Below are 16,367 nucleotides of genomic sequence, written 5' to 3'. Positions count from 1 at the left end.
TGATTTTTTTTGGTCCGATATCGACGGTTGTTTTTCCGCTGTAAAAAGTACCATAGCGTAAAATAAGAATTTCATGTTATTTAAATCAGGTAAAGTTTAGGTTACTGGTTTAAGAATATCCATATAGATATAATCATTTAGGAATGCAAGTATTATAGACGAATTTATATGACGTTTTCAATTTCAAGTTTTACTAAATTAGTCTTCATTACATATAAAACAAACATGAGCGGATCCTGAATTTTTTGGAGGGAGGGTTCGAGGGATATCTATGTTTGCTGGGGAAGGGGGAAGGATTCCAGGCCTATTTTTAAAAAAAATATTATGTAAATATAATTTTTCAGATGGAATCCAGAGCCCTCCCCCTTCTATCTAGATCCGCACATACGTACAAGATTAATATTGAAATATGTTTTTTCTAATGAAAATGTTACGTCATGGTAGCCATATGAAAATTCCTGATTAGTAATATTCATATCAATAATAAAAAGTTATAGTACTGTAACGCTTGTTAACGGTAACGCTTGTTAACAAAAAGTCATATATTTTATTGATTTTCTTTACATCATTGCTTTACTTAGTTTGAATATCACCCCCCAAAAAAGCGATACAACTATTAATAGATGAATAGGATGGAATTATCTAAGGCACTGGCGTCGGAAGCAAATTGAAAGTGGGGGGCTAGAATAATCCTCAGAAATATTGAGAAAAAAGTAATTCCCAAAATCATGGAAATCCTAATCCGTGAGGGGGGGGGGGGGGTGTATACCTATACTTCCAAAATATAAAAAAATTACTTTTTACCCTAAAATTTTTTTTCCAAAATCATGAAATTCCTAATCCGTGGGGGGGGGGGGGGGGGGGCTACTATGCTTCTGAATCCAACTTCTCAATCTTTCAAGTTAAATTTAGGAACAATAATCTTTCCTGCGAGAAAAAGTGGGGGGGCTGAACCCTCTATCATTTTATGTTTATAATGGTTAGGTATAACTTTGCAAAAAAAGTGGGGGGGTTAAGCCCCCCCTAGCCCCCCCGGTTCCGACGCCTATGTAAGGTATATTGTTTACGCAGAGAAAAAGCGGTAACGCTTGTTAATCCATACTCATATGACAGATAAATTTAGATGTAACTTGATTCATACAATATCGTTTTTGGCTTAGTTTCTATCGGAGGGTAACGTTTGGTAACGCTTGTTAATGCTAACATTGCGACAGGTTTTATTAATCCTTGACTCAGAAAAATATTGACAAGTGGAATATACTTTAGTCTTTAAAATGTTGGGGTTTTATTACACCAAAAAAACTATATTTTTATTTTTTTTCTTTCCCAAATTCTATGGGCGGCGGAAAGGGGGCAATTGTCGTTTGGAGAAAAGTTATCTCTGGTGTCGGTGAATTAACATCGCGGGGGAAGGAGGGGGGCTCCTGCTTTATAATGATTTTAACTTTGATTAATTAACTGGCACAAAACAACCTTTTTCTTAGAAGTTCTTGAACTTAATTTACTGAAATAATTAGGCTCGTAGTTTTAAATATTCCATTGCAGTGAAATATTGAATTGTGTTAAATATAATAATACTTTTAATTGTTTGAACTCGGTCAATATTCCGCGATTTCAAATTACAATTGTAATATACCTGACGTCATTACAAAAGAGAATATAATTAAAATTTTAATAGCCAAAATATTGAAATTATTACAATAATAGTCCAATTTAAACGTACAAATAACGTAATACTATATAGCATTAATAAATAATAAATGTTTTGCTGGAATTTCCTAGTATCTCCACTATGCTTAGCATCAGTTCCTTTCAACCGGATCTTGTTTCCTAGTAGCATCCACAAGCACTACCCTCATTCTATTTCTCTAGTTGCGATTAGAATCTAATTAACGACATCGAAAAGATGTTTGCACACCGTTCATTGCATGTCCATTGACTCGGATGGACCAGAGGTGCAAGCTTAAATTTCTCTGTACCGACTTAATAAAGAGCATGTGCATCTTCTCAGGGGTTGTAGAAGATGAAGTCTGACCGGCGTGTCCTGGAGACGACCACCATGGTATTAGTGACAAGGTCTGGGGGTAGGTCTTGCCACGCCCTGGTGACCAGGTTAGCTGCCTCCTTGTTCTGGACCCACACGTGGAGGATCTGTTTGTTCCATCTCTCCAGGGTGTTTCTATTGGCTTGGTTTACCCCTTAAAGTTTTCAGAAAAAATTCTCGTTTAGTATGAATTAATTGCATTTCATGTCCACAGAAATCAGATATGATATGTTATTTATTTATCGTGGCAGTAACAAAAATTAAATCCCAACCTACCCTTACGCCCCCACCCCTTTTCCAAAGTAAAATCGGTACCACCAATGACAAAATCATAATTAAGTTTTCTACATTTCATGAAGTACACCTGAGTCTGTTTATGTAAAATGTATGTACCTTTCAGTTTTTTGGTAAGAAGATTTGTGGCGTCCTCCTCCGTGTACTCGCCCCGGTACTTCATGGCGCGGGTAACGGACACGCCCACTTTGGTGCCGAAAATATCACACACGTAATCCGTGATAGAGCCTCCCTCCGGAAAGTAAGAGACCTCCATCTCAGTCTGGAAATTGATAAACATGAATGTTATAGCCTATCTGAATTAACGCAAATAAATATAGAAAATTGAAGGCTTAGTATGCGTTTGTTTTATACATGTGTTTATATCTACCAAACAAGAACCCTCGGGGGACATATATATATATAGATATTGAAAACAATAATTGTAATCAAGAATATATTCATAGTAACAATTTATAAATTTATATTTACAACATTAATTATTTGTGTATTTGCTTTTACTCCTGATAGCTCACTAAGTTAAAACAAAACAAAAAAACAAGACAAATAAGTAACAATAAAATATTTTCTTTCTAATATTAACACCTTAAAAATATAAACGTATGTACATACAGCCTCAATGGACACTCTCCTTACCCTCAGAAGTTCAGCGTGGAAACATCTGTGAAATGTTTCAAAAGAAAGGACCTCCGAAATCACAGAGTTCCCCCCAGCGTTTGGCACACTCCAGATTTTCTCTGCTCCCTCGGAAAGCGTCATGGCCTTGAAGTGTACGGCTGGGTCGAAATCAATGTGGACCAACCCCCCTTTCTTGTTATTCTGAATCGAATTTTGTAAATCGAAAAAGTCGTAAATTCGGACACAGAAATTATTCCCAATATAGAGATTGCAAGGGGGAGACTTCACTTGAGTTTGGGCAGCTTTCCCAATATCGTTTGTCCCCGCCGATGCTAATTTCACAGTCAATTTCCTCTTGTTTGACACAGGAGTTCTTAGAGACCCGTTGGTGAGGCGCCTGGCCGGAGAAAAAACGCCGGGGAGGGGGGTGTCCCTGGCGAGGCCTGTGGCCCTGCCGGTGGCGGTGGTGATGACGAGAATTTTGCTGGTCGTTCATTGTCATAATTGTTAAAGTCATAATCTATACGATTCGCTCAGAACTAACGATACTTATAAGTGTTATCTGCTATCCAGGGTGGGTATGATGAAATATCGGGAAATGATTCGTACGTTTTATATACAGTATACATGCGGCCATTTCTATTTTTAACTCCTCTAAATATATGAGCCAATCAGAATGCAATGCATAAATATATGGATGTTGTAATGTACCGATATAGTCATCGTCGGAAACCCTGGCCGTAGACTGGCAATGCCTGTCTGATATGCGCGATATACACAGGACCAGTCTACCCTGGTGTAAAATTGAATAGATTCGCTTGACTACGTACTGCTGTTGTGTATGGTTAAAAGGGGTGTGTGGTAGTGGTTACCCAGTATTTTATACTTTTAAAATATTTCATAGGCGAATCAAAAGGGGACTGGGTAGAGGGGGACGTGTGCCCCCCCCTTTTTTTTTATCGGGAATCTCCGAAAGTTGCAAAGTTTTGTATAAAATGTAAAATGTTCAAACCACACTCACTCAGTCAATTGAAATAACCATATTGTAAAATACTGTATAAAATTTCTCGGTTGATGTAAATACAAAATTACTAAAAATGTGACATAGTTATTGCAAATCCACCAAGTAAAGAAGAAATTTACAATATATGGCAAAAGGCGAAGTTTTCGCTTTAAAAATGTGGCCAGTCAAATTCTTGAAAAATAATAATTCAAAAGTAATCAATTTTTAAAATTAATACTGTGCTCTAATAACTACTATATCCATCGGGAGGGGGTGGTGGTGGTGAAAATATGCTATTATGATAATTCTGCATGTAACTAAATATTATTTTGAACAGGATTAAAACAAACCAAGTAATGTTTCTGCGATGAATCATCAATAACCAAAAGGACACAGTTGGTTTCTTATCCTGCCCAATTTAATTATTTCGTGCATTTATATGGGGGAGCATAGGAAAAATCTGCAAGTCGAGCATAGCCCGACGTCTTAACAATAAATACTGAAATTTTTATTAATTTATCTAGGTACTTAATAATTTCATTGCTTTGGCAAGAGAATATTTGACCATCCAAACTGTTTTAGTAGTCTTTATAACTAGATAAATTTAAAAAGAATCACTATCATTTGTCATAGTTTCGAAGAACTTAATTTTTTAAATCATCTAAAACTTGGAGAAAAAAAAAACCCACACCTACTCCTCAAGATTAGTTGAAATCTTACATGAGAAAGTTGACAGCATCGATTTTCAAAGTGGAAAAGTCAGCCCAAAAGTGGCCTGGGTGTTAATTTCTCTGTAGATAAACACCAGAAACAATTGGATTTTTAAAAAATGGAGGGCCCAGGGTCCAACCCAGCTCCCCCCCCCCCCCCCCCTTGCTGCAATGTGATTGGTAACAACAAATTCCCATTTTTACAAAGCTATGGACTTTCCCTCCTTAGGGCGACTGTTTCAGTTGACAAGAGTGATATTAAGAACAATTTGTATTTAAAAGACATGATCAATGCAAATTCTTTGTAACAAAGATTATCAACAAAAGTATCTTCTTTTTTTGTGTTGTCTGTATCAGTTCAAAGTCTAATCACAAATGAATATATACAAGTCAAAACTGATGTTGATCTGTCTTGTTGATTTATATTTCATAACTGTATTCCAGATTACAAATAATAACTCTTTCTTCACAGTGACTCAAAACTACATCAAATAGCAATGAAAATATTAGATATCTTTATATTGGTACAATGACAATGTGGACACAGAAAAGCTACATATACATATGAAAACAGAGATTTAGACTCCATTTTGAATAAACACCTTAATTGCTTGTTGATGACAAGCTGCACAGAAGAAAACATCACTAGACTGTTAACATTACTTTATGTGCAGATAAATTAACCAAATACGTTAAAATTTCATTTTCAAAATACATACAAATGATCTACAATCATCATTGAAAGTGCTAGTTTTGTGATAAAACTTTGTTTCAGGTCAAGCTCTGTGTCTTGCCAATGTTTGATTTGTAGACTAAACAATTATCAGAGTAAAAACTGTTCTTCTATGAAAAGATGTACCAAACTTGACAAACATGCAATCATATAAATACACAGCCTTAATATTAACATATACAGTATTATGTACATGTATTCACTGTATTTCTGTAACAATCAGACATCGTATAACACCGCCAGTATTTCCTACACACTACAGACACCCATCTATATCACAGCTGACTGTTGTTGCACACTGCCACATTCACCTCTCACACCGCCACAGCACACCAAGTATTCTGAGATATGTCACATAAGATGAAGGACTTACTTACATACAGGGAAATAGTTGCCCCCATTTTATTTTCGCCCTCGTTGTCAGCAGGCGAATTTCAGACTGAGCAAATTCCATGTCTCAAATTACATCTCTTTTAACACATTAAGTGAATATGGGTGAATGTAAGATGGGACAAGGCCATTTAAAAGTATAGAAGGGCGAAAATAACACGGGGGCGAAAATAACCCTGTATACTTTACATAGTCATGAAACTTTAAATTTCTTTTTGATGAGTGGTAATATTATAAGATGGAGAAATGCACAAATAAAGCAGGAGAATATGACTTTGAAGGGGACCATTTTGAACATGGCCTCAGCGTAGCATTATTTCCTATACTCTTAGGTAGAACCAATGTCTTTGTATTTACTTAACACTGGCACACACAATGGAACATTTGACAGTATTTCTGATGTAATCAACATTCTATGGCTATATGTACAGGTGTATGAAGTCTTATACAGTAAGCTTAAAAAGAAATCTTTATCCTGTACATCTAACCAAACAGTGTCGAGATTTATGCAGTTTAAAATACACTATCAGCTTTCAAATAGTGTGTACACTTGGTAACATTTACATTAATAATCAAACATTACTCATTCGAAACGCAAATTCAAGCTCTTATTGCTCCAGATGAGAGCAATAACATTAAAGAAGTATTAACTGCTAATAAATGTTTTCAAACCACTAATATTCTAGAGAGATTCTCTGTTATGAAAAAAAACCCTAAAATATCATATCTTTGAAAGTTAATTTTTCTATAATTTTTCTAAAACTTCAAAACAGCTTTAAACCATTAAAAAAAATTAATACATGTTACTTGCATCAATGAACAAGTCTGCTCGTAATGTTCTCCCCAACTCTATAGATGTATACTGCATGCAGGGAAATATTTGCGCCCGTTTTATTTTCGCCCCTTTCGCCCTCGTTGTAAGAGGGCAAATTTAAGACTGGGCGAATTCTATGTTACAGATAATATCTCTGTAAACACAGCTGCAACTGGGCGAATTCAAGACTAAGTGAAACCGTTTGCAAGAATAACACGGGGCGAAAATAACCCTGTATACAGTATCATAAATGTGCAAGTCTGAACAAAATGATAAAAAAAGACAATGCACGATCCTTATTTTCTGTAAACACTGTCAATAAATGTTGAATTTACAGCAATGCATGTACATTTAGTTGTAAACACTGTCAATAAATGTTGAATTTACAGCAATGCATGTACATTTAGTTATACTTGTTAACAACAAAAAATAAAATAACAATTGAATCATATCACTGATTTCATAAGAGGGGCTGTTGTTGAGGTTGAGGTGGGTAAAATTGTCTGCCGTCCATTTGTGACATTGTGTATTGAAAGTTCTGTTGGGGAGCCCCACTAGCTGGGGAGGTAACGTGTTGTGGCAATGATGGATTGTGGGATGGGGGCATTGCACTCTGGGATTGAACTGATGGATTGTAGCCATTCATGCTTGAATCTGCTGAACTGCTGAAATAAAAAGATCTACAATAAATTATGGTCTTCTATGACTACTGTAAATCAACTTTTATCTATGACAACTTTATTTCGTGATATACTGTAGATAAACAGCTTTGCAGCATTTGCTCAAATAAGATGTAAATTATCTTGAAAATATTTTACAAAAGATATTAAAGAACTAGTTCATAGCAAGAAACAAATGACGACAAGGAACATGCAAACATTGCGAAAATTTCTCCAAAGTGAATCAAAGTTTGTTCACAGTATACAAAAGACTCACTACTGTAGATTCCTTATTACATGCAAGGAAATAATATCCGCGTAAAATTGCGAGAAGCACGTTTCATGGATTTTAAAATTTTGCCATTATTTTCTGAGAATTGACAACTACAATAAATAAGTAGAAGAGTTCCGCGATCCCGATTTTTATATTCTCACGATTTGATGCAAAACAGCGGGATAGCAGAAATAAGTACTCGCGTAATATAAGGAATTTACAGTATTTTAGAGTTGACATGACTAGAAGCTGATTGTTTACCTGTAAGACTGACTACTAGGTCCTTGAGGCATGTAACTCTGTGGGTTGATGGACATCTGATTTGGGGGCATCTGAGGCACCATGCCAGGATTCTGAGGCATGGCCCCCTGGGGTAATGGCATGGGTCCCCCAGGCATTGGACCCTGTGGTCGAGAAGCTGGCGGCAGCTGACTGGGACCAGACTGGAATTGTGGCTGGCCATTGTACGCACCCTAGAACAAAGGGAAATTCAAATTAAATTAACATTCTGCATACATTCTTTCTAAACATCTTGACAATTTCAACGTAAAATTTGTCTGTGATGAAATCAAAATAAAAGACAAATAATTAAGATAAATGAAGTGCATGTAAATGAATGGAGCTGTGACTTTTGATATAATTGGCAATTCAAATCATACGTGATTGAGCTGGATGACGGGCTGTACCTGACTGGGAAAGCTGTAACTGACTGAAGGCGGAGGCTGCTGGCCTTTATAGCCATAGGGAGCCGGTGTCTCCTTCATCAAATTGTGATACATCTGCATCGCTTCTACCACTTTAGAATTTAATTCACACAAGCTGGCATGTTTTCTGTACAAAGAAAACAAAAGGTGACATCACTTTACATGTAGCATCTACAGAGAGCCTAAACAAGTTCTCACATATCTAACGAAATACCGTGGAATCTTTTAATTCATGTGGCCCAATATTCAAGTTTGTTTAAATGTCAATTATATATAGGGTTGATATGACCTTAATTATGGATTATCATAATGTGTATAAAGAGAGCAGTTTTCATAATTTATTGGAGTTGTTGATTCATGGGTTGCAGATACCCACAAAATAAAATCCACCACAAAATTCTGATGATTATAATTACACAGTAATAATAAACACGCAGATTTACAACATAACGAACTGACTTGTCTATTTTTTCCAGTTCCGTGTCAATCAGTGGGCCCATTCTAGAACACTGGTTCTCAAGCCTCAGCATTTCTGTGGAGTCGGTTTGAGTTTCACCTGTAGGGTCAGCATTCTGTATCAGCTGTAATGCTTCATCAATCTTACCCTGAAACATACAAACAGAGTCTTGATGTGTGTGTGTTTTGTATCTTTCTTTATATATCAACTTTGACTGATGCAATACAAAATTGTAAACAGTAAATTCCTTATTTTACTCAGGAACTTAATTCCGCTGTTTGGCATCAAAATGAGAAAATATAAAATTTTCTGTTATTACATGCATTTCATATAGTTCAAAACTGTCTGAAAAAATAAAAGCAAAAATTTTTAAATCCACAAGGGTTGCTTCTCCCGATTTTATGCTGAAATCAATAAGAAATTTACAGTTTATTAACCACATATCATCAAAACAATTACATCTTTAAAATTTCGAAAGACAGCTTGCAGATCAATAATATAGAATCACTCAACCAAACATTAGCCATATTTATATTTTTAAAAAGACTTAGAACCAATTTTTAACAATACAGGAGAGCTGCTGAACCTATTGGTAATCAGACTATAATGAGAAAATTACCTCATCAATTGTGACATCATCAGACTCAAAATCTAGAACCTGGACTTCCTCTTTGAATTTCACAGCCTTTTCGGCTTTGGCTAAAATAAACACATAAATCAAAACAATAAAACTGAAAAAATTCAGATCTACACTATGTATGCATGATTAGAATCGTTGCTTCAAATTAGGACTTTAACTTTTTTTCCAAACTAAATCAAAAACTTGGAGACTTACATTCCTCCGGCTCCACTGTCAAGTCAGAGGTGACAAAATTGGCAGGAAACAATCCCTCTCCTCTATGATTGAAGCCTTTCCACCAGTTGGCATCACTATGAAAACATTTTTCAATTATGAAACAATACCATCTTGCAAGTAAAAGAATCCACAAAAATACTTTCATCGGTTTAGAATTTTCAAATTTTACACAAAAAAAAAATGTTTTGAAAATTGTTGGAAAGGTAAAAATTTTAAAATCTGTCAATACTCGAACTCATGACTTACATATTGGTAATGAACCCTCTAACCCACTGCACTACGCTATTAGTTGGGATGTTATTAATTTTGGGAAAGAAACTATTTATAAAATCACACTTGATTCTATTGTCTATTTTGATAGAAAGTATGCACTATATAGAGGTGTCCCATACAACCTTAAATAGAACAATTTCACAAACAGTACTTTGAAATAAAGTCTTCTCAAGTTCGATCAAAAGGGTGTTAGTGAATAATATTTATGTTTTGTTTGCAAAGAATTCATATTTAAAAATAAATTATAACCCTGATAATTAATTCTCATGACAAAGTTAATAATACAAACAACTAGAGATTTTAAAAGGGAGAAAGCTGTATTAAGTGTCTATTCAGGAGAGGTTACCTGTCGTCAGTGACACTGATGAATTCTCCAGATTTAAAAGTCAGCTCATTATCCTCTGCTGCTTCAAAGTCATACAGGGCTCGAACCTGCAACAGTTCACTTGATATAATACACGAATATTTATCTCATCAACACATTTCCAACAAACAACTCCACAATATTTTGCTTGATTACATAGGGTTGAAATATCAGTTAGTCTAGAGGGCCAGCTATTCTCAAAAGTTGCCAGCTCTGCCCAAAATTTGCCAGTTCTGATTAATATTTAGGAAAGAACTGTGCCCCTATAAACCAAATAGTTTTCCCTAATACACAGCATAATAAATGTAAATACATGTATGATAATAATCAAGTGAATATTTAAAGAGATCTGAAGATAATCAAGTGAATATATATAAAGGGATGCTGAAACTACTAAACTCCAGGAGACAAGACCCTCTAGTATCCTTATATTAGAATGACCACAGAGCCATCAGCTGAAATTTTGTCCACATTCTTGACAATTCAAATAGACCATCTCGGGCAATTGGACAGGCTATACCAGTAATTTCTAATCCCAATTTGTTTCAGTTTTAATAGCGGGTGTCTTAAAATGATGTATGCATTTTTACCTTTCTAACCTCCTTGGGTTTACTGCTGGTGGCATAAATAGCTGAGGAGTTTATTCCTGTTGGATACAAACTAGTGGTTTTGACACTTGATTTCTCGGAATCTTTCAAAGAGAGGGCAATGGCTGTTCAAAAGTCAGAGAAAGAAAAAAATTACAAACAAATTAATTATACATGTATGAATAGCTAAAAAACCTTTTGTCAGCAACTAATGAAAAAAACCCCAAAACAACAAAGTTAAGAAATATCTATTCTGAGTTATTACTTATTATTAGGTTTGTTACTGACTGACTACAGATATATATCAGGTTTATCAATCTCATAGATGGCAAGGTCTGTGAGATTGATCAACCCAATATATTTCTGTAGTTGGGTCAGTAACAAACCTAATGTTTTGTTTTCCCGAGGACTATCAAGTGACACATTTATTCACAGAAAGTGATGATCTACGCAAACCCATGTACAAATTGCCTAACATCTCGTCCAATTTAACTTAATCTCACCTTTCAAATACTATAATATTAATTCTCACTGAGCGTACATAAAGGCAATCTTGTGCTATATTAAAAGCAATGAAAGTATGACATTTCAGTTCGAGGGAAAACAAAGTTCACATTGAATGTCCTTCACTTGTACATATTCATTTACCTTTGGCAGTTGAACGTATTGAATTACCATTGGCAATTATACATACTGATTTACCATTGACAGTTATACAGATTGATTTACCTTTGGCAGTTCATCTTCGCTAACTAAGTGTCCGATTCGTTTTTCTCATCTTGAGATGAAAATAATGAATCGGACACTTGGCTAGCGAAGATGTTGGCAGTTATACACACTGAATTACCTTTGGCTAAATCATCTTCCTCCTGCTGGCTATTGGCAACATCAGGATTAGAGCTCAACTGTACAGTCTTTTTAGTCTAGAAAATGCATGCTACAAGTCAGTCACCTATTTATGATATTCTCAAAATGTGTTCAATTTCATTCTAAACCTGACTTACTTCATCTGTGTACAAATTGCTGATAATGTGCATATAAGTTTATCATTATATAAATACATTTATCAAACCAGTTTCACACTTAAGATGAAGTACCAGTATTGACAGTATGGTAAATGTATTTCTATTCTAAAAGAAGCACCTTGTTTTAAAAAAGAAATTCATTTTTTAGCATAAAGTCAGTTTTAAGGCAGACTCACCGGAGCATCAGGGTCATTAAAGTCGATTCCTTCTGATTTTAAGCTGCTATAAAATGACGGTATCAAACTGCAAAACAAATGAATTTAAAATATCATTTTTAATGCAGCAAGATACATTTATGCAAACCAATCAATAATTTTGCATCATAATCTATTTTTGAAATTACACCCATTTTTGATTATTAAATTGACAGGGTTTTTAAAGTTGTCTATATATCTCATAAGATTTAAACCTTAGTGTTGGTTCATCTTTAAACTCTTTAGATTCAGCCCACTTTTTGATCATCGATTTCAACTTCTGAGCCACTTTTGGATGTGCCTGTTAATTGTAAAAAAAAAATATAGGTATTTTTTTTAATATATCAATAAAGTCCACTGAAAATTTCTATATTAGAGATGTTGTGCACTGTAGATTCCTTATTTCAAACAAGAAATTAATTCTGCTCTTCTGCAATATTGCATCAAGCTGTGAGAACTTAAAATCGCAAATGCCGTATTTTTTATCATAGTTCATTTAGTTTACCGTTGTCTGAAAAATAAAAGCAAGATTTTAAAGTCTGTGATATGTGCTTCTCACAATTGTACAAAGATATTATTAATTCCTTGCAATTAATTAGCAATCTACAGTATGCCCCTCTCTCTCTTTCATAAAACACTTTTGAGTTGAGTTCAACCTACTTTCTGATTTATCAGTGTTCGACATTCAGAGATGAAGTCTCTTGATGAAACTTCTAAGTGAAATGGCCTGCCACAATTGTTGACACATGCATCTAAAAGCTAAAAAAAAAAAATAATACATCTTAATTAACATCAAACATCAAGTACAGTAGCAAGAATTACAAGGTATAACAAAGAATCATCCATGTACAGCATTCAAAATTATCGGCAACATTTTGATGTTAAAAGTCAGAAAGGAAAATGATAGCAAAACAATTCATTAGTAGCTGCAGTTGCAACACCGAGATCTAGCTTTTTATTTCATTAAAAATTTTAATTTATCTGTTACAGAGAAAACGGATAACACATCACTGCTGATATAGTTTATATTCTAGAAAGAATGTAAAGAAATGACTGGGCAATACCAGTAGAACTGCCAGTAAATTTTCAATATTATTTCCATAACTTCACATTCAATACAACTAATACTGGCAAAGCATATCACTTCATTAAGAATAACGAACATTTTACATGTATAAAACAACGATCATTAATCTTGACTCACTTCTTAGTCCAAGCCAAATCAAAGCTTACCGTTAATGCCTGCATGGCCACAAATGGTACCCGGTGGTTCAGCCTTTTAGCGATTGAACGCAAGCAGTCTTTTGATCTACAACAAAATTGAGTATATAGCTCTTAAATGAGGATACATGAACTAAAGATACATTAGCTATCTTTATATTTATTTGGTTATCAACATATCATGGGGTTATAGCCTAAAATAATCAATATGATTTTAATGAAAATTTTCACCATCTTATTTAATAGTAAGGAAAACACATTTAAATACATGTATGCTACACAACGTTTAAAATCAGATTTAAAATTCAACTACATCAGCTTTCTGAAATTCTCAATTCTCATATTCAGAAAGTATGTTCATTTGCAAATATACAGAGGTCAAGTAAAACAAGATTAAAGGTCTGCATGGTTTTTACTGCAGACTTCCCCCTACCCATTTGTCGTGTTGACCTTGTCTACAATGTCCATTATGACAGCCCAGTTTTCTTCTGTGTTCATCTCACTGGTTGCCTTTTCTGGAAATAAATATTAAATGATTTGAAGAAAACCTAAGTAAGGCGTTTTATACTGCATTGAGTTTGTATGCATTACCTTTATTTATTTCCATTACACTATCTTGCACTAGTAGTAACATAATGCAGTGATATATTAGTGCTTCAATTCATTTTAATAAAAATATTGATAAAAGATATATATGTTTCAATTTGAATTTGGATGTATTGTGATTCCATTAAACTTAAATCAAAATCAAATATCATAACCATTTTCATTTTTGGTAGTGTTCAAAATTATCAAAATATTATGGTTTGGGAGGGGGGGGGGGGGGGGGGTTAAGAATAAAACAAAAGCTGGACATTATCAAGTTGGCAGAAAATATCAACTAGCTTTTTATCAAACTGTCAGTAGGATTGGGAATCGGTGAGATTTTCATAGTCGATAATCGGTTTCTTGTAACTATCTAATAATGGATTATACTCAAAAGTTTTTATATTTCATAGTTTAGTGCACTGTGCTAAATAAATGTAAAGATACAATTAATTTACTTGTTCATTGGCCTTTTTGTATTTTAATCTACTTGGTATTTCTTGCCATAAAAATTTTGTACTGAAAATAATTTCTTTAGTAGGTGGTCGGATTTTAATCTTCATGAGAACAAAATATGTCCGAGCCCGAGAATGTGCTTTAATTCACAGGTAAGGATATAGCTTGTCTGACATGTCAGCCATTTTCAGACCACGTGCCAATTTGGGGTTTTGGTACTGCTCGTCTATAATATTCTGTCTATGATATGATTTTCCATTTCAATCGATGACTGGAACATCACTACCTGTCACACTTTGTGGATAGAAGACTTACAACAAACCTCTTATTTAATGGTACTACAATTTTACAAAGTAGATGATAATATACTCATTAAAGGACCCCATCTCATATACCAATATGTACTGTGACAGCACTGCTCTGTTGGCCATTTTTCATAATAATATATAAATGAATTATATTTTGATTCTTCTAGAAATTATAAAAATATGACTTACACTATTTTCAAAACTGATTATCGATTTTTAAAAACCTTTCTTTCCATTTGAGATAGAACACCGTATACCGTTAAGCGGAATCAAAAAAAAATCCGTTAGTGAACAGATTATCATCATCTTGATTATTGAGTAACACGACAGTCAGACAGATGATAGGCCACCTGTCTTTGTGATTTGTCATTTCGTGTGACTCTGTTGTCAAACCCTTTCTTAATAGCCATTCTATCTTAAATCGTACTTATATCCATTAAAGGGTTATTCAATTCGATATAAAACATAAGTAACTCTTACCGACATCTCCGTCAAAAGGCGTTGTTGGGGTAAAAAGTGGCATAATTCTAATATTTTGCTTTCAGTGTACTTCTGTCTATGAAAAATTATTACGGAACTATACTATTGCGCATGACCTGACGTCAGTTTTTGTTTACTTCCGCAAGTCAGACCCACATGATAATTACGCCATCTACGAGTTATGTACCTTTGGTCATAAGTATTAAAATTAATGATAATCACAAGCACACAGAAAAATGATAATAATACATATCATCCCTGAAGTTTACCGTAGACTTAGAGGTATAAGTTAAAAGGTCTAAAAATATGCCGCATGAGCAAGACCCTTAATTCCAGATTATTGGATCCACCCCCATCCCAATGGCAGGCCAAATTGACAATCAAAGTTCTGAAAGTACTGAAAGTGAATGGATTTTCCAGCTACTCTATATAAATACAGAATCTTATCTTTTTAATAAATGATGAAAGTGTATATTTTTTTAATTGAAAATTAGGGGGGGGGTGAGACTCTAAAATAGTAATTTCATAAACATTAGAATTTTACGTGTACCACTACAGTTTTTCGACTGTTAAAGGGGTTCTATTTTCCAGAGACGACCCTCCTAACGTAACCATCCCAAAATGCTCCGACTTTTTTGTTTTTTAACTGGAAGTATTTTATTTAGAGATAATCATAATCTGTTTCAAATGACATTTCCCAAAAGAAAGTCGTAAATTTTTAAAACCATACATGTAACTGACCATCAATTAAAAACTGTCAAACCGTTTCTGTGTGTTTTCTTAAAGAATACTGCAGGTATGTTTACGAAGCCACTATCTTAGGACTACAGTGCGTCTCAAAAGGACGTATTACGATATGTCTTAGTCTTGAAGCTCTCCTAAATTTAGGAACCTAAATTTAGGAACCGCAATAACTTTGTCCTAAATTTAGGAAATCATTTAGCTTGTAATTAGAAATCCTAAGGCTATAAAATCACGTTTTACTTTTATATTGGGACTGTTGTGATGCTTTTTCTTCTTAAGACCGGTAGAATAAGGCAATATTTTATTCAGTTCCAGAATTTCTGACAAACATCCAATTCCTAATTCGGTAGGGGGCATGGTCATTTATTCTATCACGCGCGTTTAATTGTTTTAACATAATTATGTGAAGAGGGACCCCGACCCACCCACCCTTTCTCCGAGGATACATGCCTGCCTAGGACCGAGCTGACAAATTACACAATTTTTTTTCTCGCTAATGCTGTCTCAGTTCTGCGAAATTATTTACTTTTTTTTAACATATATCTTAAGTAAGTTACATTCATTGTTTTGGTTA

General features: G+C 34.4%; 1 protein-coding gene across 2 annotated transcripts; it reads right to left on the bottom strand.

The window, feature by feature from the left end:
- Nucleotides 1-1,658: 1,658 nt before the first annotated feature.
- LOC128186536 (signal transducing adapter molecule 2-like) lies at nucleotides 1,659-15,170 on the bottom strand. Of its 2 annotated transcripts, XM_052856356.1 has the most exons (17): nucleotides 15,050-15,125; nucleotides 13,654-13,735; nucleotides 13,233-13,308; nucleotides 12,660-12,758; nucleotides 12,215-12,300; nucleotides 11,982-12,048; nucleotides 11,628-11,703; nucleotides 10,784-10,905; nucleotides 10,176-10,261; nucleotides 9,536-9,630; nucleotides 9,320-9,399; nucleotides 8,703-8,848; nucleotides 8,226-8,370; nucleotides 7,801-8,012; nucleotides 2,975-3,440; nucleotides 2,438-2,600; nucleotides 1,659-2,198 (listed from the first exon to the last, which is right to left on the bottom strand). In XM_052856356.1, the coding sequence occupies exons 1-17, from the start codon at nucleotides 15,090-15,092 to the stop codon at nucleotides 2,008-2,010; spliced, it is 2,235 nt and encodes a 744-aa protein (XP_052712316.1). In that variant the 5' UTR covers nucleotides 15,093-15,125; the 3' UTR covers nucleotides 1,659-2,007. The 2 variants fall into 2 exon arrangements, with proteins under 2 accessions (XP_052712316.1, XP_052712306.1); XM_052856346.1 differs by lacking the exons at nucleotides 1,659-2,198; nucleotides 2,438-2,600; nucleotides 2,975-3,440 and adding an exon at nucleotides 6,816-7,271 and having other exon boundaries at nucleotides 15,050-15,170.
- Between the last annotated feature and the right edge of the window lie 1,197 nt (nucleotides 15,171-16,367).

This window comes from Crassostrea angulata, chromosome 1 (assembly GCF_025612915.1).
Source record: "Crassostrea angulata isolate pt1a10 chromosome 1, ASM2561291v2, whole genome shotgun sequence".
NCBI lineage: Eukaryota > Metazoa > Mollusca > Bivalvia > Ostreida > Ostreidae > Magallana > Magallana angulata.
The sequence above is the reverse complement of the archived record's forward strand: the minus strand, read 5'-3'. Positions and strand labels throughout refer to the sequence as shown.